The 23,489-nt window shown below is 36.6% G+C and overlaps 1 protein-coding gene across 4 annotated transcripts in view; it reads left to right on the top strand.

Moving 5' to 3' along the window:
• Nucleotides 1–7,411: 7,411 nt before the first annotated feature.
• The window catches only part of GABRG2 (gamma-aminobutyric acid type A receptor subunit gamma2), a 66,902-nt gene continuing 50,824 nt past the window's right edge, over nucleotides 7,412–23,489 (top strand). Inside the window, exon 1 of one of the 4 annotated variants that reach the window (XM_061456574.1) lies at nucleotides 7,412–8,275. In XM_061456574.1, the coding sequence (XP_061312558.1) occupies nucleotides 8,169–8,275 (107 nt within the window). In that variant the 5' untranslated portion in view covers nucleotides 7,412–8,168. The remainder of the gene's footprint in view (nucleotides 8,276–23,489) is intronic. The other 3 variants (XM_061456573.1, XM_061456572.1, XM_061456570.1) reach the window with 3 other exon arrangements.

Below are 23,489 nucleotides of genomic sequence, written 5' to 3'. Positions count from 1 at the left end.
ATAACACTTTAGCACAGTTTTTTTCTGATTTTTCTTCTTTCTTCAAAGGAGAGAACAGAGCGCTTCCTTTCTGCAGGCAAAAACATTCTTTACGTCCTACTACTTCCATTAATGTTTTGGAGGGGAGTATCAAAACCCATTTGTAATGATATACAGAATGGATATAACATTCTCCTGGCAACGCTGCCTGTAAGACTTTCACTGCATAGGCTGCTGTGGTGGGTTGACCCTGGCTGAACACCAGCTGCTCCATCACCCCCTCCTCAGCTGGGCAGGGGAGAGAAGATGTAACAAAAGGCTAATAGGTTGAGATAAGTACAGGGAGAGATCAATCACCAGTTACTGTCATGGGCAAAACAGTAAGTCATGCCAGCAAACCTGTGCCCAAATGTGTTCTTATGCAAATGGTAGGAAGCTTTTCCTCACATTTACTTGGGGAGGAGATCTTGCCTTGCTGATGGAAACAGACTTTGAATATTGCAGTCATAGGAAATAATGATACATCAAAATAGATCTTAAGATTCTGTAAACTGTCTAAAGGAAATACCAAATCTGGCATAGAAATACAGAGCTTTTTACTCTGTGTTAGTGAACAGTAAGTAAAATGTCAAACCTACATGGCATGTCAAATCAGATTTTCTATACGAAAGGGATAACAATTACAGTAAAAGTGAATGAGGCTGGGTCTGACACAAAATGCTCTAAATGTAATGCAGACGTTGGAGACCAGTGAGTCTTAAAATACTCACTGATGAACAAACTCAGTATTTGTATTGCTGAATCTCACCTTTTCACTTTTAGATCTCACTTTTCTGGTATGACAGAAGATCAGAAACAGCAAAAATAGCTTTACTGAAAAATAGTGTCTGCAATTGTGAAAATTGACATTGTGAGGTTGAACTGGTTTTTGTCAAGTAGTGCCCTTTTCGTGAGCTAATGTTAAAAAAAAAAAGAAAAAAGAAAAAACAAAAAACTCCTTGTGCAAATTAAGGCCTGGACTTAGATAACCATGATGTTACAGATGCTACTAAACATACTCTTAATTCTCACCAAAGTTAGTGAGACTTGAGCTTAGGCTTTATTCTTAGCATTTCAAGCTGCTTCCTGTGGCCTCTTCTCAGGAATTTGTAGACTTGAATCTTAAGAGAAATAAATATAATTGTGGGAAAAGTGATAAAATACTTCTTTCTAAAAGAAGTATTCACTCTTAAGATAGCTGAGGTAATTTTCTTTTGTGGAAACCAAGTATCTGGTGTTACATTACAGATTGAGGTAAATCGATAAATGAATGAACCACATTCTTACCTGCTAATAAAGGCAATATTGTAGATGTCTGCAATTTAAATGAACAGATTTAGCATCCTCAAGAATGCTTTTTATTGTTGTTTGCAAGAGTAAGTACAAAAACTTTTAATTTTCCAAAAGCATTAAAAATATCATTTTTATAAAGAAAATTAAAACACTGAATTGAACAACTAAAGAAAAAAATGCAGAATTCTATTCCTCACTTTATAACTCACTTATACCTTAATATAAAACAGAGTGATAGCGACTGCTTTTAATATAATGGCACACTCTCCATTAGCAGCATGACACAACTGAGCGTTGAGAGCTCTCTGTTATACATACAGTGCTTTGGAACATAAAAAAAAAAATCATTTGCAGAACACATTAATCCTGCTCTTTGTGAATATACACAGATGAAAATGTTATTTGCAAGCATACTGGTCCATCAAATGTGCTGTTTTTTAGATAATTTCAAAAATACCAGTTTGGTTTCATTCCAATACACATATATTCAAGTACCAGAACACGGTTATTGAAAAGTACTCCCTCATAATTATTTCCTCAGTATTCTAATGTGTTTCTCCTTTTGGTATTCAGCGCTGCTTCCATACACATCATATTTCTTCCTCTCCCATTGCTAAATAGAGAATACATAGAGTTACAAGTTTACTCGTGCCATGCAAGTACTGAAAGATAACTTCCAAAAGAAAGATGCAAGTAGGCTGAAAGACCACTGATTATAATCATACTTGAAACAATAGTACTAAAGTCATCCCACTTAAAGTACATGTGAGTCAGGTTCCTCATTCCCCCATGTAAAGATTCTGGCATCTCAGGAGTGATAGCAGCACTGCTGCCTGCTCTCCTTCACTCTTTACTCTCAGTAGTGAGAGGAGGACAATTCAAGTCTTCTGCTTTCCCCTTCAGTTTATGGGTGCCTACAGGAGGCAGTGACTGCCTTCCTGAGATGGGTTTCAAAAACCACTGGCCTTAAACTTAGAGATTTAGCACCACAAAGTATGGGGAGGAAGCTAGAGTTTGAACACAGGTTTTTGAACTAAACTTTTCATGTAGTACAAACACACATGAGGAGAAACCTTTCTAGACACTATTATGAATATATATCGATATATGGCTCCTGAAAATCATGATTTATGAAAGTCTTGTGGAGCACAGACTTCTCTTGGGCACTGATAAAAGTGTTCAGAAAACAACCATTATTGTGTTCCTCAGAAAGTATCTTAATGTAGCGTTTTTTTCACATAAGAATTTAGCCTAATGGAACTGGGTCCTCTGGGTTATGTTGTAGGGCAAGAAAGCTTTCTCAGGTCAATGCCAGGGAGATGGGGAATGCAGTTTGCTGAAAGAGTTTTATGACAAGAGAATCTTAGGCGTTTATAGCACAAAACAGCATTTGTTAAGTCTGTTGCTGGCAGGAACTTGTAAATCTAAGTACAGTGAGAGAGCTCTTAGCCAAAAACTTGTTTTCTGTACCATTTTAGCACAAGATCAAAGCACATAAACAAACACAGTATTTCGGGTTTGTGTTTGGTTGTATTACAGCTACCAGTATATTTTTTCTTTTAAGTTAAATACTCAGAAAGTGATTGCCTGGAATAGAAACCTGATGAAACAGTTTGAATAAAAATATTTCTGACAAATATTCTCTTTGCATAATCCCCTGAAATATCACTCCATACATATTTTAGGAATTAATTCAAACTTTTTTATTGCTAAAGACTAAAATAATTCTTTAAAAAATAATTTCCTAAGCAGCACAAGACTGTGGCTTTTTAAAAAATGTAGTAGGTTGATTCCTCTAAGAAGTTGGCTTCAGCTTGATGGCTTTCTTGAAAGAATTATTATTTTTGCCTTTTCAGCCTTATTTTTCTTTTATTCTTGCAGCTCAAGTCAATTGCCTCAATTCTAATAAACAGAACTGAAATAATACTTCAATGGTATTTTTTTCAGTTAAATAATAAAATGTATCCGGAATCCTACTTTGCCATATTCTATACAAAGTTATGCAATTTGCCTGGCATCTTCATCCAGTATATCACAGGGAAAAGTAGCAGCAAGATTCAATATTAAGAAGTGACTATTTTTAGTTATATAACAAAAAAATAATTAGATTTAAGTTACATCTGCCAAAATAAACAGGTCTGTATTTGGATACGTGATGCACCGTAGTTTTGAGTTCATCGACTTAGTACTGATAGGAATGTATAAATTCATGCAGTTGTAATAATGTGGTTAGACTTGATTAAAAATAACCTCTTTGAAAGGCCCAGATATCATGTCCATGAAGAAGTCGATAATCATCTTTAAACTATGACCTTAGTCTAGCACTAAGGAATGTACTTTCTATTTGGTTCACCACCATACCAATCCTTCACAAAATGTTTGCATTTTATGCACATGAATTAAAAGAGAACCAGAGATCTAGGTCTTCTAAATGAGAGGTCCATCCACAGACCCCTGAGCTGGCAGTACTCAGACCTGACAGCTCCTGCTCTAATACAAAATTTTCTTTATAAGTGAGATAATAAACTAATAGGAAAATACACACATGCTCCCATACACAACCACAAACATATATGTACATCAATAAATGTACAAAACCATGAGCTAGATTTCTTCTTTTGATTACATGAAATCCTAGAATTCCATCTAAGAAACATACTGGATGCTCTTTTCCTCAGGAATTCAGTATTGAGGTATTTCACCAAGGCTAGAATATGCTGAGAGAATTTTGGAGGAAACCAAAATGTTACCAATGTTAGTACTATAAAATCTGTATTTATATATAGCTTTAAATGAACTATTTTTTAAGGTCTGTGGATTAATGCAGTTCTAAAGTGTTTTTTTTATAACTAGGATATTTCATTACTGGATAAAAATAATTTGAAACTTCTAATGTATTTTCAAAGCATCAAAAAATTACTTGATATGTAACGAACAGCCTCCTAAAACATCAGTAGACAATTTAGCTACATAAATCTTTCCTTCTTGTATCTTTAAGAAACCATCCCTAACATGACCCATAAAACCTAGTTACCTCTTACCCAAATTTAATGCCACTTGAGAGAGAGTGAAATTGGCATTTTAGTTTTGGTTGGATTTTTGGTTTGTTTAATTTTGTTTAGGGTTTTTTGTCTAAAGCAACACAAGGAATTACAAGCTGAAACAGAAGAACTTCCAGATATGAACTTGTGATAAAAGAAAAACAAAGCATTCTTTTCTGTGGGTAAGTTGAATGTATGTGACATTGTCAGTCCTTTTTTTTTGCTTGTTTTACTTTACCTTTTATAATACTTCTATTTTCACATTTGCTTTTTTCAAACATATCTTTTTTTCCTCTTTGTTAAAGTATGATGCAATATCTGATCTGAAGGAAAAATAATTTTAGAGTAAGGAACAGCCATGTTTTCTTTGGGCTTAAAGATAACACCTAGGGAAATCAGTGGAAGCTGAGAGCCTCCTTGTAAATTGCACAAGCTGTCAACCAAAGTATATTAAGATACCCTCGTGAATATTATTCTGGTTTGGTATAGATTGCAAGTTTTTGGAACAATTACCTCTTTGTTTAATTATTATTCATAGCTCATTTTTTCCATAAAAAACTTTAAGTCATTTGTTGTGAAGATAGCACTTTTTTTCTCAGGGGCAAATTACTATCTGGAATTGGTTTATCACACTAAACGTGCCAGGAAAACATTTCACACTAGGCAGTGTCCTCATGAAAACTTGGTCCTTTGTGACAATTTATTATGATGGAATTTTAAGACATAGCTGTCTGATCTGAGCTTCAAAGACAACATGTGTTTAAATAGACAACAGCCTACTGAATTTCTGTTTTCTGTAGCACTTATATCTGCTACAGATAAACTTTTTTTTTCTCCCAGCAAAGGTTATCATCATGACCAGAAATGAAAATACTGAAATACATTAAGCATAGAACCTGGTTTTGATTTCTCTTCCTTCAGGGCAAGGTTACAAAGACCTGCAAGGACAGTTTTGCATTTGAAATTACTTACAGCCAACACTGTTATTGCTTGATTATTGGTGGATACATTTAAAGTATTTTGGTCAAGTGCTCTGATACCCAAATGATGTTACCTCTTATGTTTACTGTCTAGGAGCACTAAAAAACCTGCCTTGGCCATTCTGTGGTCCACTGACTGCAATCAGAGTCTGAACACCCTAATTCCCTCTACTTAAGTCAGTGCCTAAATGTCAGTTGTACACATGTGAAAATAAAATTAAGGTAGATGGATCTGACATGAAAAAAATGATCATAAAATGGTGATTCAAGTTTTAATATGCAGAACAGTCTACACAATCTTCAGTTTATGCTTGTCCATCAAAACCTACCGATATATTCAGAATGTGAATAGATGGCACAGCTAATAAAATACCTACAGAAACAACAGTATCAATGACCCATGTCTCTGTACATCTTAATGAACTCTAAGAAAGATTGGCACTACAGTATCTAACTCCTTTTGACATACCCTTTAAGTGACGGAAACGTAGAAAAAACCTCTTTAGATTTGACACCAGCAAGCTTTTCTTCTATTGCAGCCCCCTTCCCTCTCAACAAGGGTAACGAGCTGAACCTCTCAAGACAAAGTGTATAACAACTTTGTAGGAAGTCCAGCAACTATTCTCAGACAAGAAGGATGTGAAACATTTTGCTATGGGACAAATTTCAGGAAATAAAGTGCAGTGTAAAGCTGCTAAAATACAGCAGACATAGTTGCTAATACATAGTTAATACAATAACTATTTGAACAGTTCAAATTCTTAGCTATCAACAATCTTGATTCCTTTGTCAAAATATAGGCAGCATTTTTAACATTCAAGGAATTTTTTGATAACTGATATGAGAGATTACAGCAACAACACCACAAAAGTTTCATGTTACGAGCTAATGAAGTGAACCATGAGCAAACGTTGATGTTTGAATATGCATGCACACAGATACATTTACTGAGAGAGATAGAGGGAGAGCATGTGGAGTATTTTACACCTTTTCATCTCTGGAGTGGCTGTACTGAAAGACAAGTTAGTGAAGTGACTTAATTAAGATTAGGACCCTTGACTGGAAATATTAAGAACCAGGTTCATAACTTGTCATTTGTTTGGAAACACTGATAAAAATACAGTGACATCATTAGACATGGACCCAAATAATCACAGAACTGTCTGTCTAGGGGGCAAGACGTATTTCATTCAACTGATAATATTGATCTATTGCTTATTGCTGTACTAAAATATATTGGTTTTGGAAATGGAAAAAAAAAAAAAGCAGCTTGATGGCTGAGGGCTGGATCTAATTTTTTGATTATTTGGGAACTCAGCTACTGCCACTATCTATTTTTGATTGATAAAGTTCAGACTGGTTTGGGTATTGGCAGGTTTGAGCAGGATCTGTGCGTCAAATTTCGTTTAGACTACATCCAGTCCAGAGGTAAATTTTGATGCTTTTATTCTATTTAGGACCATTTCAGTTTCTCTCCATTTAAGTGCTCTTTAGAAAACTTATTTTTTATTTCTCTCTTGAGTTTTAGAAAGATGGGCTTTAAACTGAACAATGTTGGGTCACATCTCCGAGATCTTGATGGTTATGTTGGAACATCAGTCTTCTGCTTTATAAAACAGCATTGGGGAGGCTTGATGCTCTCTATATCTGCTTTGGTTTTTGGCAGAAAAAAAAATTGTGAGATAAAAAAAAAATAGTTGTATCCCCTACAGCTATTTTAGACTGAGGTGCTCTTACATTGTGAAATCATGGAATTACCTGAATTTTTTACTTCACTAGTAGCTGCTAAACTGCATTTTTGGACAATGGAACTTGGGATTCTGGTTCCAGAATTTGGCAACATCCAGCTCTTATAGTCATTTAGTGTTTCCCCTTTGGCCAGGAAGCATTTCCTGTGTCTCTGTAGCCTGGTTTTATTAGGGGGAGGGGAGATAAGAGCCTTGCATATTCCCCCTAATCCTATCACACGCTAAATCGCCTCATTCATATTGACTCCACCAATGCTGCTTTCACCATTTCCTGAGTTACTTAGCAACAACCATCCCTCCCTTTTCCACTCCCCCATCCATCCTTTCATTTCCCCCCCCCACCTTTGCAATCACGATTTCCAGGCTGTTTAGAAAAATGAGGATGCTCAGCAGCATAGGGCAAGCTTTTCCTTCCAACTTCCCTTTTTATGCCTGCCAAATCCTTCTCGCCTCCAAAATGAAAATCCAGGCTGCCTGCATATGTGTAATCAAAGGTTAAAAAGCACCCCGGCTGACACCACGCATGTGTTAATCTGTGCTGCAGCAGAGTGCATCATTTCCACTTTGACCTCAGAGTTAATCTGCATTCAGGCAGAAGCTCCATTGCTTTATTCTTTCTTTTTTTTTCCTCTCATTTACTCTTTCTATTGCTTGATCGGATTTCATTGCATGTGTTTGAGTGGTTCTGTAAATGTCTGCATGTGTATGTGTTTCTTCTTTTCCTTGACTGCTTTTATTCTGTGAGTGTCCGTGATTTTGCTGTTTGGTCGTTGTGGGCTGTTTTTTTTTTTCCCCTTTTTTTCCCAATTATATTATTCCTCTAGACTTGGAAGCTGCTGCCTGCTGCCTGAGCTGACGTTTTCTGATTATATCTGCAAAGGGCTTCTGCAGATCTAATTTCTGTCTCCCTGCATATTAATTCCCGCAGCTGGGCGCAATGTATCATCCCACTGACGGGACCTGGTAGGGAGGGGGGCAGAACCACTACCAAAAAAAAAATAAAGAAGGGGACGGATCCATCTGCAACCGAGAGGAAAGGGGAAAAAAACTTGGTTGGGGGGGGGGGGGGGGGAGGGAGAGAAAAAGAGATGATTCCTTCAAATCCAACAAGCCCGGGAGGAACTGCATTCTTGAATCCTGCATTTTCGCTCAAAATGATGGTGTGGGCACTTCTGTTCCTCTCTCTCATCCAGTGGTAAGATGTGCTTTCTGATTCTGTTGGGAGGGGTGGGGGGGAGAGGGAGGGCTGGGGGGTGAAGAATCTGTTTGCAAATTTGCAGAGCTGTGTGAGAATGCCGGAGCTTTGGATCGTGGCATTACATTCGTCTATCTCCTAGCAGCTGAGATCTTACAATGTTTTATTTCTCTTACAATTGTTGTCGCTCTGAAATGCACAGGGAGGGTAAGCGGCGGGAGTGCATGTATGATGGTGGTACATGCCGGGTTTCTCATAGAATTTGATGCCATGTTACTGAAGCCTTTTATCGCTGATTTACTGTTTGATACCGTGCATGGAGTTATAATACAGCTGTGTTCTGAGGGTAGAATGTCCGTGCATTTTTGCTTGTTTGCACCTAAGCAGCCACATCATGGCTGTGCCCGGCTGCGGGCTCCGAGGCATCACTCACTCCCTCGGGAAGGAGCCAGTGCAGGGATCCAGGGCCAAGGACAGAGATGCGGTTCCCTGCACAAGCCGCCAAGGCAGGCAGAAGGGCTGCCTGTATTTCCCCTTTACAGAAGTGTTTTTAATGCTGGTGGAACAAGCAATGGGATATAATAGTGTTCACTGATTGAATGAGACAAACGTTTACCACAGCATTCACCCCCCCACTGACACATGTACTGGTTGAAGACAACTTGTGCATGCTGCATATGTGTATGTATACAGAGATGTAAAGAAGTAAAAATCTTAACAGCAAAGGAAGAAGGAGTTTATATGTGGATGAGTAGAAAGTGGAGGGGGAAGTGAGTGCTGCTGCAGTGCCAAGCACTACGCTGAACCATAACTGCAAAAATCTGTGGACTGTGCATTTAGCAGGTTAGATGAGAAAGTAGCACTGCATCACAAAGTACCTGGCCTTTCATGTGCCATATCCTCGCAGCTGTGTAAACCATGTTGCCATTGATACACCAGCAAAGTTAGTGCCCACTCTCTTTTATACTATTAATGCTGTACTGACATAGACTCACTCCTCATTCAAATTTACGTTTTCCCTTCTCCCCTCCTTTTATCTGGACACTACCATACTAGAAAGTGGGTTCTTTCTGTTTTTTTTGTTTGTTTGTTTAAGAAATATCAGACTTTGTAGCTGCAGTGGTAGGATTTTGTTTCTAAGCAAAATAAATAGGCCAAAATTATTGGCCAGGGAAATTAAAAGTTGCTGGGTTTTAGAATAACTTTCTTCATGCAAAAAGAACTTTGTGAAGAATTCCTGTGAAAAGAAACTTAAAATGGTTGAAAATGGAGTAGAAAGTGAAATAAAACTTGGTGAGACTACCCTGATTGATACTTTTGAGGGATGCTTTGTTACTGGGAGTAAGACAGGTGCAAGGTGTCTCTGATCCTTAAGAATTGTTTATGATTACCATGTGAATACAGCAATGAAAAATGAGCTTTGACAGGATCTCATGAACAGAGTCTCAGATTATTTTGACATAAAGCTTCCACTAAAATAATCCCAGATATTTATGTTAACACACTTCCTTCTTTTCACTCATCTTTCAGAATAACATAGCCTGAGAGGAATTTTGCCAAAACTATTTCATAAGCTTTAAAAGAAACTTCATAATGCAAATTAAAGTTTCATCTCAGCAAAATGTTCTGTTTTCTGGTCAAAGCCATCTGATAGCCAAGATGGTTTCCTCTGACAGCTTCCTGACCTCATAATTTTAAAGAATAAATAACAGATAAAGAAACAAATTTAACAAGTTACAAGTAAAAGGGAAAATTATCCTTAGTGCTTTAAAAAAATATTTTAAATAATTCAACATGATTTTAAATCTAATAGTCGGGACACTTTTCTCCTACTTTTACAGAAGAAACCTTACTATTAGTCTTGGAAACTCATGGACCCAAACAGAGTTACAGAACTGAGCTTAGATACTATTTATTTATAGCCTGGATGAAAGATTTTCTTTGCTAAAAACACATCTAACACTTCATAAGGAGGGGAACAGCTTTTGTATTATCTTGGACACAGAAATTCTGAAAAGCCAACGCAACTGAACATTAACACATATACTCTATGTTATGCAGCTAAATAAACGTGGTGACATCAATCAGAAAACACATGAAAGTTAAAGTATTTGCAGAATCTGATCAAAGTAATGGAGTGCATAAAAGCGGATTACCAATATTGTAACTAATATTAATTAATAAGAAACCACTATTAATAAAATAACTATGTAGAAAAATTGTTATGCAATTGTTGATATTTAAAAGATTGAAGAAAGAAAGAGAAGTTAAGACATCATTCAGACAGTAATGGAATTAGCTAAAATTCTGGCATTGACTTCAGCAAACTACGATCTGAATGAGTTCAGAACAAATGTCATATTACAGATCTGCAGTCTTTTACCTTCACAATATTTTTATGAAGTAGTTTTAATCACATGCACAGAATGCACCCTTACAATTCTGCACACTAAAGTTTTAGGAAGTGCCTTTTTCCAGTTTGTTTCTTGACATTCATAACCGTGCTGCAAACTTATTGCATAAAGTTCCCCCATCATCTTATCAGTAAGACTAGCGCAGTAGCATTGCAGCCCCTCATATTGGCTGAAGGTGCGGGTCAGTGAAAATGAGTCAAACCAAACTCCAAATTTCTAAAAACTGTGCAATCTTGGGATTGAGAAACACATTTGAAAGGTAAATAAAATAGGTGGATATTCGTACACTTCCATATGGGGTTTAATTGGAAGTAATTATTTGATTACACTTATCTCACATAACAGGTAATTAACATGTTCCATGTAATAGAGCTCACTTGTCAGCAAAGTTTCAAATAGATTTAGTTACATTCTGCACATTATTTACATACAGATTTTATTAGTTAGTTTTGCACAGTCCTCAGCTTTAAAGAACTGTCAGTAAAAATCCCAGGACCACATCACAAAGTCATGTCCAGACGTGAAATGCTGGACACTAGCTACTTTTCTTTTTTTGCTTGTTAGTGCCCAAGTAGTGCCATGGCAACGTTTCTATGTTGCAACTAGATACCTAAACCTGAAAACTCTCAAGAGTTTCATTTCAGCACTGAAATAGTTTGGTTTATATGTGAATATATGTATTTTTAGGAGTAAATTACCAAACTTGAGAGTAAATAAACTTGTTTTGCTCTTGTAAAGCACTTAGCAGTGTCAGTTGGGTTTTTGCACTGTATGGTAAGTGATGCAATAACAATGATTAAAAGGGGCATGATAAGTGATATACTAACAAAGATTAAAAGGGGCATGAATATCCCTAAGCTGAACAGTCATTTAGAATTACTGTAAAGCTAGCTAACATCAGTTTGCTATCAATCCTGCAACTGTAGTTATTCCTACACTAGCTTCCAATACTTTCATACAGTGTCTAGCACTAATATTAAGTCAGAGGTCACTTGGAGCATTACTGGAAGAAGATGTTGCTCAGCAAGAGACCATTTCTCAGCTAAGATGGAATGGTCCTTTGTAGAGAAGTGTCATGACAGAAGATGTGAATCTAGGTGCTGTTAAATTATGACTTTAACCTTGCCTATGATACTATGAAATCAAATATTTAGTGCTGACTGGCCTATATACCACAGTGTTTGTTTCAGCAGAGCTGAGGCTGTATGGATATACAGCCTGGATGAAGCTGTAAGAAGCTGCACTCAACTTGAACATTTCAGGGGTAGCAAGGAGGGTGAGACTGCCTTTTAATTTTTCATAGCCATGCTGTATTCCTGACTGCTATCAGCTGCAACGGTGGGATAGGAACTTGGAATAAATAGCATTGTAATAAAAAGACTACCAAACCCACAGATCTTAAGTAGATTTGAACAATTCAATAAAATTCTCCCTATCTCATTATTAATAACTTGATAGTGTAGGAAAGATTATAGACACTGTTTTCTTACTTGCAATTACATAATGATTTGGAAATGCAGTTTAAGCCCTTTAACTAGCATCTGCTTTGGTAACTAAACCACCTAGCCCTAATACATACCAAAATTCAGGTATTCCAAAATACTCTAACGAATGCACAAAGTGATGTTGGAAAGTTTTTCAGAAAGTTTGAATCTTTTAAAATCCAAGAAGTGAAACTTGCTAATAAAGAAATTTCTATAATCTAACTACACTAAAAACAGTTTAGGAAATTAATATACTATCCTAATGTAATATTTCCCACGTGATTCATATTATATGTGCTATTCACAGCCATACAAATCACGCTTATGGGTCTTGACCGTAAACTGTTCATGACTAGGGCTGATCTAGCAAAATATCCTGTTGATTTGGATTTGGATTGTGGTCACATTGTTTCCTCTTTATGCTACATTTGCTCTATTGGCACATGTTGAGAAACTCAGTAATAGTTTCACAAAATTTGTAAAGGTAAGAAGGCTCTGACAGGATTGAACAGATGAAGGCAAAAGCAAATACCTGGTCAAAGGAAACTTATTCCAAGTCTTAGACCCAGTACAATTAAATTCTCATATACTTAAGTAATGGCCAGCACTTTCTGCAACAAAAAACTGATCTGTAAATTGAAAGCATGAATTATTAAAGGATTAGATAAAGCATTAGACACAGATGAGCAGTAACTTGCACATGCTTATAGAAAGTTGGGTTTCTTTTCCTCTCATTCTGCCTCTGATGCCTGCTTAGACTGTATCTGTACTGATAGCACAGTGCCTTGTAGAGATACGTTCAAGTAAGTTCCACAGCAGAAGCAGTTTTGAGGGCAGTACCTCTCTCTGATAGGCACTGTCCTGCACTGTGGTAACGCACCAGCTCATTTGAAGCTCACTCAGTACCCTGCAGCCTTTCCCTTGTTATGTTCAGCCACTCCAGCAATAAAGATTCAATATATACCTAGACACAAAGATTCTATTAGGGTGGTCATCTGATTATTTCTTTTTATATTCAACAGAATAGCTAGAGTGTACTGTGGTTCTCCACTGGTACAGTCTGAACTGCTGCTTTACAAACTATTTTACTGCAGCCCCACTCACAGTCTTATACAGAAAAAGATAGAGACTATCTGAGAGTGGCAGTAAAGAATACAATGCTAGCTGGGGGTTTGTTTAATATGAATTTGGGCATAGAAAATACCTATGTTAAAAAATAATTGACATAGGGATGTCAGAACTGAAGTGGGTTTTTTAAATGTTCATGCTTCACAGCTTATCAAGTGTTGCTCTTTTCTGATGAACACACAATGCAATACAAATTCCTTTTAACAGTAACTGTAAGATTTGATTGCCATTTTCCCAGTTATGTCTACTAAGAAATCAACACCCTATCCTACACCTAATGTGGAAAATCTCTGCGGTTTTAGAAATCTTCTCACTTTAGGCCTAGTTTTATCCTCTCAGTAATGCCTGACCCACTGCAGTCAGTCTGTTGCTGAGGGAAAGCCAGGACCTATACAGTATAAATTCTTACAGGTAGCTATGCATCTATGAATTAGAACTAGGAAATAACCCAAAGTCAAATTATAACTCAGTAAGAAACTTCAAGAGGTGTTTCATACACTGCATGCTGCCTGTTCTTGCAGAAAGCTCTCAACCTACATTCCAGCTAACTGATTTACAATACCTCTGAACACGTTTTTATCTTCATTCCTTCTCTTTTATTCTGCATAGAAGATCAGCTTAAACTTTACACTCCACTTCATCCCACAGACTACAACGCAAATTGATCTTCAGTGGCACATGGGCCTTGTCCTGGCCCTCTGGACATAAATGAATTTCTCCATTCAAGAACAGAGCATATATTCTGTGAATGGAAGTTCTGAACATGAACTAGGGAGACTTTGTACCACTAAGAGAAAGCAACATGTTTATTTATCTCATTTTAGAAAAGATATGACAACTGAAGGTAAAAATAGATGTCCAGGTAACTTCACTGGAAGTGGAAGTACTCTTCTGGGCTCAAAGGTGAGGCTCTTAGAACAAGATACATTCATTTGATGATGAAGAAAAAGACTGCGAATATATCAGGAAAGGACCACAAACTGGTGAAAAAAAGAAAAAAAAAAAAGAGGCCATCACCGTAGTCAGATAACTATAATTATTACTATGTAAGGAAAAGTCTATTTCATAGAATGAAAACAAACACGTTGAGCACTAATGAAATTAGAGACTACAACTGCCTCTAGTGGATGTATCTAAAGCAGAAAAAAAATCTTGAAGTGTTCTTTTAGTTTAAATATGAGAAGGAAAGAGCAGAAAGTGTCTATTTTAGATGCACTGATTTTTTAACCAGCAGGGTCCAAATTCACCTAGTGCATACACCTATAGAGGTGTGTTTTTGCTTCAGACATTTTATTTAGGTGAGCTCCTGGCTCAGAAGAACTCAAGTTCAGCATGTTGAAGCTTTGCTGTTGTTCGAGTTGGGTCCAATTTTTTATTTGCGATGTCCATAAGTAACCTGTTTGCTTGATTCTTCCAATTACGAAGAAATTGAGCTTTGCACTAAGCCAGAAGGTGGAGAAAACTGCATTTAGTTTTATCTTTGGAAAAAAAAATTAATATCACTTGCTTTTAAACTTGTCATATGAAGTGGTTGGAAAATCATTTATATCAGTATGTGTAACCATCTCCTTCAATGTGAGAAATTCACAAAAAACTTGAAAAAATATCTTTTTTCTTTTTTCATCCATATGAAAAAAAGATTAGGAAGTGGGACATAGTGGATATATATTTTCACAAGTCCCAGCACCTGCAAAATGACTGAGAGAAACTGAGGTAAAAACAGGGAGAAGGTGGTAGGTTGAAGAAATCTGTTGAGAGAACACAGAGTATAACATCTAGTAGGATTCTGGGGTATTTGTATAGTTCAGACAGGAAGTTAATATGCGAGTCTTGTGAGACTGAATACTGGGTATTCAGTCTGACACACAGTGATATCCTCTTATTTATATAACCGAGTAATATTTTTAACACAACTACTGTCAAAAAGAAAAAGAAAAAATAAGGAGGCAATGCTGCTGAAAACCATCAGCGACTGCATAAGTAAAAGAGAATTGTAGCAAACACCTTCTCATGTGAATGACTACCTCAGCTGCATCATGTTTTTTCATGTGATGTCCTAAGCAGCACAGAAAAAGTTGACTACAGCAGCACTACTTGTTTTCTCTTACATAAAGAGGGTAGAGCACCCAATGAAATCATCATTGGCTGCCTGAAAACTTACAAAAATGGTTTCCTTTCTAATCAGTGAGGTAATACAGAGCCCAATAAATCATTTGGATTCAAAAAGAAGAAAAATACTTCAAAGTCCATTAAACTCAGAGGTAACACTTCCTTACAGGAAATCTCTAACTGCATGTTTCTGGAACTGAAGAGATTTTACAAGGGAAGCATCATTGTATTCCTACCCAGATCTTTTGCTCTTATCTTCTGCTACTGGCACCTGCCAGATTCAAAATACAATATATAGCTGATGTGACCCAGAGCAATCATCAGATTAAGATTACTGCAAAGTCGTAGCAGATAATAGAACTTCAGTAATTTATACAAAAATCTCACTGGAAGAAATTAATATCTTTAAAGAAGAAAATCACTAATGTGTAACTCAGATTTTCTTATCTACAGGATTGGTTCTATTTTTTTAGATTTAGTGGAAGGACATTTTCACACATGCTCGGTAAAGTACAACACAATGCGTAGGCCTAGCTGTGAAATCTGGCCATTGTATATGAGACTAAATATTACTCTTAACAAGAAAGAACTTTCATCTGTTCTCAGACAGCCAGCAAAACATTAAAGAAATAACATTTTTATAAAATCTAAGGAAACATATATATATTATTACCAGAAATAAAACATGAACACACAAAAATAAACAATTTAAACAAAATGAAGGATAATAATGGGCATTTCAAAAGAATGAAATGAGAAGATACCTGCTTTTTATGCTTGCATTAGCTCTTTCTAAATGATGCAGGTAATCATGTTTGGAATTACATTTTTTACTGAATGCCATCTTGTACGTTGGTGACAACCCTTGAGATAAAAGGTTAGCTTTTTTCTGAGCTATTTGTTATCTTAAGCTTATGAACATTCCATGTTCTACAGAAAAATACCTATCGTTCTATACAGTGATAAGAAATGCATCTTAAAGGGGATCTTATGCATACTCAAAATAACATTCTGACAAAATTCACTGAAAAACAGTGGGTGATATGGTAAAATGACTGTTTTCTTTCAATACTGACTCAATGTTATGTTGTGTAACACAAATAGCATGTTCTGGTCAAATGAAGCTTTTGTTAATCTGTAGTAAGATATCTTCAGAGCTAAATAGAAATCTGCCTGCTGCAACAGATTGAGGATTATCTAGTGAATTCCACTTTCATCTAATTCCCTTAGATTATTTTTCAAGAGAGATAAAAAGAGATAGCAAGAGAAAGAATGAGAAAGAGAACAATTAAGAACAATTAATAAGATAATGCTAGAAAGCCTTACTAAACTAATCAATCAATAATCAATGTATTATTCATTATATTATTATTATTATTATTCAATATATTATTATTAAGTGATAATGCACTTCTAGGACCTACTGATCCATGCAAAGTTTTGACAAAGCTGGAGAAAGAATGCCATCAAAACAGAATGAATTACACTCAGAATGGTCAGATAAAGTGATCAGTCATCTCCTGGCCATTTCACATACACACTATGAAAGGGTAGTATAGGATGTACTCTGCTTTCCCTCTCCAAAAACTGATGAAGACACAAAAGACATCACACTGTGGATTCACACTAAGAAGGCTTCAATCAGGTGTACAGCACATTCTGATGCAGGCAGGGGAGAACAGTTCATCAAAGAGTCTGCAAACATCTTTCCCCTTCTGATCTCCTGAACAACATCTTTAGTTTCTTCTTTTATAGACCTAAAAGCCATTCTTCCAAAATTTAGGCATTCAAGTTGCCTCTGTGTGCAGAAAAGTAATCACTTGATCAAAAAACATTCAATAATCTAATTCTATGTGTAGATCATTAGCTCATACTTATTTGTGGTCATGGCCAGTTGTGAAACCATTGCTCAGACAGATGCCACACCAAAGGCAAACAGCACACAAATGTCAGTGAATGAAGATTGCCACCAAATATTTGACATATAATTAAAACTACAGTCAGCTTGTACAGTCACCTTATACAGATTAATAGCTCTGTTAGCTCTTATAGAGTTACTTAATACAGAGAGTAAGGACTTTAGCTATGAGTTCAGAAAAGCTGTACAATCCCTGTGAGAAGGAGGCAGAACCGAAGGAGATGTGGAAGTGAATTGTGAAGGCTGGAATCATGCAGCATTTTTAATGCAGTGACAAGTAGCCTGCTATTACTTAGAACAGAAAACCAGGGATTCAAAAAGATGAGTTATGATCAAATTAACAAAGATGACAAATGCAAGGCAACATTTTAGATGAAGTGATGATAGTGTATATGTTTTGGAAGTTGAAAGCCAGGGACATGCCACATTGAAATAAGAACACAGGTGAGAAAGCTGGTAGTAGCTGTTAGTTATGTAGCAAAAGGACAGAAGCAGTGACAATAACTTCCTTACTACTGACTGGTCTTGCTGCAAAATGGCTTGGAAAAGCAGCTGAGACTTGTGATCCATGTAATGACACCCACACTGCCAAGTATTGTCTCAGTAGCTGAACTTGAAGACCTCAAAGACACCTGGCTTCTATATACATAACTGAAATGATGCACATTGCTCGTGCAGCCTGTGAGGGCTATGAACCCAAGTATGTTTTAGTATTACAATTTTGTTTTGTACCATAGTAAAGAAATCACTATTTTCGTGGAAGGCAAAGGTTTGGAAGAGGGGAAGGTTAATGTGACACTTGGTAAAATACTTGGAAAACCTTAGAATATAATCACAAATATTGCTGGGTTTTTGCTGATTTGAGTCTAATTATCAAAGACTACACTGTATGGAACAAACATATTGGATACTTGTAAGCTCTTTGGGACAAGGGCAATCAACATTACATTAATAATGGCTTTTTTTTTCATTTTATTTTCCTAGTTTCTAAAGGAAATGCTAGAAAACTGTTTTAAAGACTTAAAGCATGCTTTAAGCTGCTTTAAAGACTTAAAGCATGCACTTAAAATGACTTAAAACCTTAATAAAGCTCTAATGCAGCACATGACATTAAAGTCACAGCAAATCTTTAGGGCTAAATTCTTAACTTCCATGCCCAGTGTAACTAATGAGCCTCTTGATACCATTTTAAGAGGCAATGACGAACAACATGAAAATATTTTTCTCTGTCACTGGTTATTGTGGTACTGATCTGCAACTCTGCATCCTTGACATCAAAGGCTGTAAAACTGAGACACCTCTAGTTCACAGAGGTGAGGACAGTGTTTCTTTCCTCTCACTACAGGCCACCGCTGCCTCTAGAGAGAGTTCATTTCTCAGAAGTTATCAATTCCAAATTATTTGCTATTAACACCCAACCACTTTTACACCCACTTAATACACTTTAACCCCTCAATAGCCAATCACTTTTACCCTGGGTATACTTCTTAATATGGATTATTTCTATAATGAGTTCCAGAATTTACTATTCAGTCACCGAGGGAATAGATGTGTGAAAACAAACCCTATATAAATTTAATTTTAAAAGCGAATAGGAATAATTTTAGCCTTACAGATTTCAAAAAGTGGGTTTTATTATAAGCTTTGAAATAAAATTAATCTTTGGCCAGAAACCAAGAATTTTAGCTCACACGGTAACTTTGGAAAAGTTCTGAGTATGTGAAGGCTTTTGCAGAGTATTGGAAGATAAAATTGTTTCCAGCTTTAATTTTATGATATGCTAAGGGAGGGGGAAAAAAAGAGAAAGAGGAAACATATTATATCTGTAAAATCATTTCTTCTGTTATGGCCCCCAAAGTACTACCTCTTAATATCTCCATAGTAGATAAGGAGCAGAGGTGATTAAATTTAATGCAATATATATCCAGATTAAAAAATGAGAAATGTTTATCATCTGTACTTGTTACCTGCATACACAATGTTCAGACCTCCTCAATACAACAGTAATGAAAGGATTTAATGCAAAAAAGCAGAAGCTTAATAGTCAAATAATGTCCAGTCATAAATAGTACATATTTTAAATAGGGCTTCTCAGTTTATCTGCAAGAATTCCAAACAGCACGTATTTGTTTAACAGAGACATCATGTCTACATCTTGGGAAACAGGCTGAGGCAGCTAAACTGGGGTTCAATTCTGCAAGGTTTGAAGAATTCAAGCTGTCCTCCAGGAAAGCACTTTCACTTGTGTTTAAATGTTTACCAACACCAGGATCAGAATACTGAGCAGCTGGCAGGATGAAAAGCATAATCCTGGAAAATCTGACAGATATAAGCCAAAAATGCCAACACTTCCAGCAAGTGTATTCCAGCTATGTCGTCCCATCTAAATGATTTCACTGGTAATGTCTCCTGAAATACTATGGGGCTTGGAATAGCATCTGTTCTTTAACAAATTTAGAGGTATGTTTACCAAATCCCTAAGGGGTTCAGGAGGATAAAGCGCAAGCAGAAGTTTTGCTTCAGTGGTTTACAGTGGAATTTCTTCACATCAATACCCTGCCAGTTATTCTGCTTAAGTTTGTAGTTCATAAAAAGCTGCTGGAGCCACAGCAAGAGAAACTGAAGATGGATTTATCCATGTGTGAGATATGTTATGATAGGTAAAACATCTTCTTCCTTCCTTAGCTTCCGCTCATGCTCCATTAGTTTTAGGGGTTTGTACTTTTCCCAGGTTTTCAGGTCTCCATCTTCACCTGATGGTTCTATCCAGCATCTGTTCAAGTCATGAAAAGACTCTTCCTGTTTTTAAGAAGTTCTGATTACACAATTTGGATAAGATCCTCAAAGGACCAACAAAATCTCCGGAGCATCACGTTGTCTCCTCTGTACCTACAGAAAACGGGGTCTGAAACCACCTGCATTTTTCCAATTCATGTATTCTTAGTTACCATGGTGCTTTGTGCAGCTGCCCTAAATAACTTACAGATCTTGCCTGAGTGCTCACCATCAGTACAATCTCCATAAGTGACACCACATGTAGCTGGTGCTTATATCTCTTAAATAGAGCTCCCACAGCTGGGAATGGACTAATTCAAGATGACCCACTAACATCAGGTGGTAACAGCTGCTTCTCACGGCTTGGCCTTGCATCGATTCACATTTAAAGCTTATTGCTGTCATGCCATGGTGGATGCTCCATAGAGCTCTGAGAAAGGACCAAGGAAACCTGCTGGGGATCTGGCCTGAATATCTGGACATTTTGGTTTACATCTGAAACGCTCTCTGCAGCACATTTAATTTGATTTTGCCACAGCAGAGAGCTGCAGTGAAGATGAGGAGAAAAAGAAAATCCTCTTATATAATCTTTTGAGCTGAAGGAAATAGTTTCACCTCTGTATGTCTTCTGTACTTTGTCTCATCCTCTGTAGTATCTTCTGCACTCTGTATTATTCCATTGCTAAGCATATTTTGAATCTCTAGTTATATGAGTCTACATCTCCTAGACCATAATGGGGTTTCTCCCCTTCAGGGATTCCAGAAATAAATTGGTAATAGGTGTACCTTATAAAGATGATTCCCAATGCAGTTTTTCAAAATAATGTTTTTGGAATAAGTTTATGACTACATCTACTGCTATTTCTGACCCTTGTAGCCAGTTTCACACATTAATCAAACCTACTCTTAGTTTCTGCTTCTACTTAGTTACTGTTCTGACTCTTGCCCTCTTTTTGAGTTATAAGACATCCATCTTTCTCCATCCCTGAATACCATCTACTTGTAAAATACATTTCTAGTAGCTTTCTCTTTAGAACTTTCTTTCCTTTTACAAAAACTAAACTTCTTTGATCAGAATCAGAACAACGACAACTTACAAAATAAAATTCTACTATATTGATGAGAGAAAAAGTCAAAAAAGGTATGCCAAAATATTTCTGGAGGAAAAATGAAGTCTGGAAGATATGTGTTTGTATATGTGTGAAATGGAAATTGCTCCTATTTTCCTGGTGTTTTGACTAGCCTTAACAGTCACATTTAAATACAAGGGATGGAAAGATAGGCTTTGCAGTGATCATTATGCCTAGCCCACTCAAATGTCAAAAATTTCAGTACTAGGTAAATTTGCACGTTATGTGCTTTATATTTTATTTATGGGAGACTGGTTGAAATACCAAAAAGAGAGAAATAAGACAGTAAGTGAACCCATATGCAGTTTCTTCTCATTAAAATAAAGTTGCAGAATCACCACATGATTTATTAGTTAAAAACCATTAAAACAATTCACTGTATTTTAGAAAAACATTTTGAAGTTCTTTCATAAGAAGTTGAATATACTTCACAGTGAGATTTTCTTTCTATGGAATAGATATCAAAAGAACGTGTTTACAGCTTGTTCTGCACCCCGTTTTTCTTTTTGAAACTGCATTCCAACACGATTGTCATAGTGGGGTATAAACAGGAAATGAAGATGTGGCAGCTTTTCATCGATACTTACCTTGGAAGGCACGCTTGTGAAGTGCAGCATACAGCCCCACAGCACAGCATTGCCATTGCTAGTGACAGGCCATAACCTCCGCGCTGAGCTTGCAAGGCTCTGAACTTTTCCTGACCCAGCCACAGCTTTGGTTTCCTTGGCTTAGCTGCCACAGCAATTTCTCTAATTGAGCAGGCTCTATGGCTAATTTATTTGACTTTTTGTATGGTACATTCATAGCTTTTTATAGAGAATAGTAGCAAGCACTGACTCTATGAAGAGTAAATTATGACATAATTATGTAGTGCAAAGAAATACAAGCCTACTTTGACAGCAGAGCTCTTGAGAAGTGAACACAGGATGAAGCACAGAGGGATAGAGGCATGGGGTGACACTGCCATTGAATAACTGTGTCTGGGTATGTATTACAGCAGAGGCGCTGACAGTCCTTACCCAGAAGCTAGGATTTTTCTGTGCCCCACAAAATTAAGGAGACCCTGCCATGAAGCCATCCCTATAGTAACAACCACCAAGAAAAGTCCATCAGAATTCCACAACAAAATCAACATAGGCTATTTTATCAAAATAAATTCTGTAGGCAAAATTCCAGCACACTTGTTGACAATTTTCCTGCTCAGCTGACACAGAGACATTAGCTTGCCACTTATATTCTTACTGTAATACATATCTACCCTGTTATCAGAACTAAATTCCACATCCACCCCTGCACAGTCTGTTTTGTGAGCATGAGTGCAAACAGCGTCTTGCATGATATAAGTCAGTTTAAGTGGGAACACATGGGTTACTATTGGTTACCATGCATTAAAACTGAAGTTAAATCAGAAGCATTGTTTTTAAAAAAAAAACAACAACAAAACCCCCTGTTTAATTTCACCATTTGCTTACATTCATTTTGTGAATGAATTACCTTCATGATGAGTTAATTAAAGATATGTGTATTGAGCAACTATTTTCTATTCATTCAGCTCTTTCTTCAAGACACATTCCTGTCTAATAAGCATTTTAGGAATGATACTTCCATGATCTGCAAGAAGCAAGAATTAAGATACACTCAGAATAAACCCAGATTGGTTTTATATTTATTTTTGTTTGGTTCCATAATCTTTTGGGGTTTATCTGTCCCACTTGATTTACCAAAGATATGGGCTATAACATTGTCGATAAGTGTGAGGGAAATGTGATTCCCAGCACTGCAGTGTCGTTTCCTAAGGCATGGTCAGTGACTCTTCCTCTGTAATGAGAGGGTTTACCACCATACCTAGTCTTCACCAAACACAGATAATCCAGCATATTTATGTGTTTATTTATATTGTAAAAATGGTTTACACTTACGTGAAGAGATAACTTAGCGCATCATAGCAAGTAGGACACTGGTCCTTTAACTGGGGTAAGCATTTAAGGTTGCTTACTCCCAGCCCAACACTGGGAACACTACATTATAGTGCTTTGCTGTGTACAGAAGAGGAGAATGAAAACATTTCAAGACAGATTTAATTCTAATGAGGATTTATAGTCAGCTTAACTTAAACTTTGAAAGCTCACATCTGAGACAAAAAACAGTATTCTAAGTCTCAAAAAAATGCTCTGGAGGGTTACTCAGTAAGCAAAACTGGAGACATTTCTAGCGCTTCACGTGTTTGTTTTTAAGCACTGACAGATAGTTATGAGA

The sequence above is a fragment of the Pezoporus flaviventris genome, unplaced genomic scaffold, assembly GCF_033815535.1.
Source record: "Pezoporus flaviventris isolate CSIRO_AGI_PZ_B2104156 unplaced genomic scaffold, CSIRO_AGI_Pfla_v1 ptg000023l, whole genome shotgun sequence".
Taxonomy (NCBI): domain Eukaryota; kingdom Metazoa; phylum Chordata; class Aves; order Psittaciformes; family Psittacidae; genus Pezoporus; species Pezoporus flaviventris.
The sequence above is the reverse complement of the archived record's forward strand: the minus strand, read 5'-3'. Positions and strand labels throughout refer to the sequence as shown.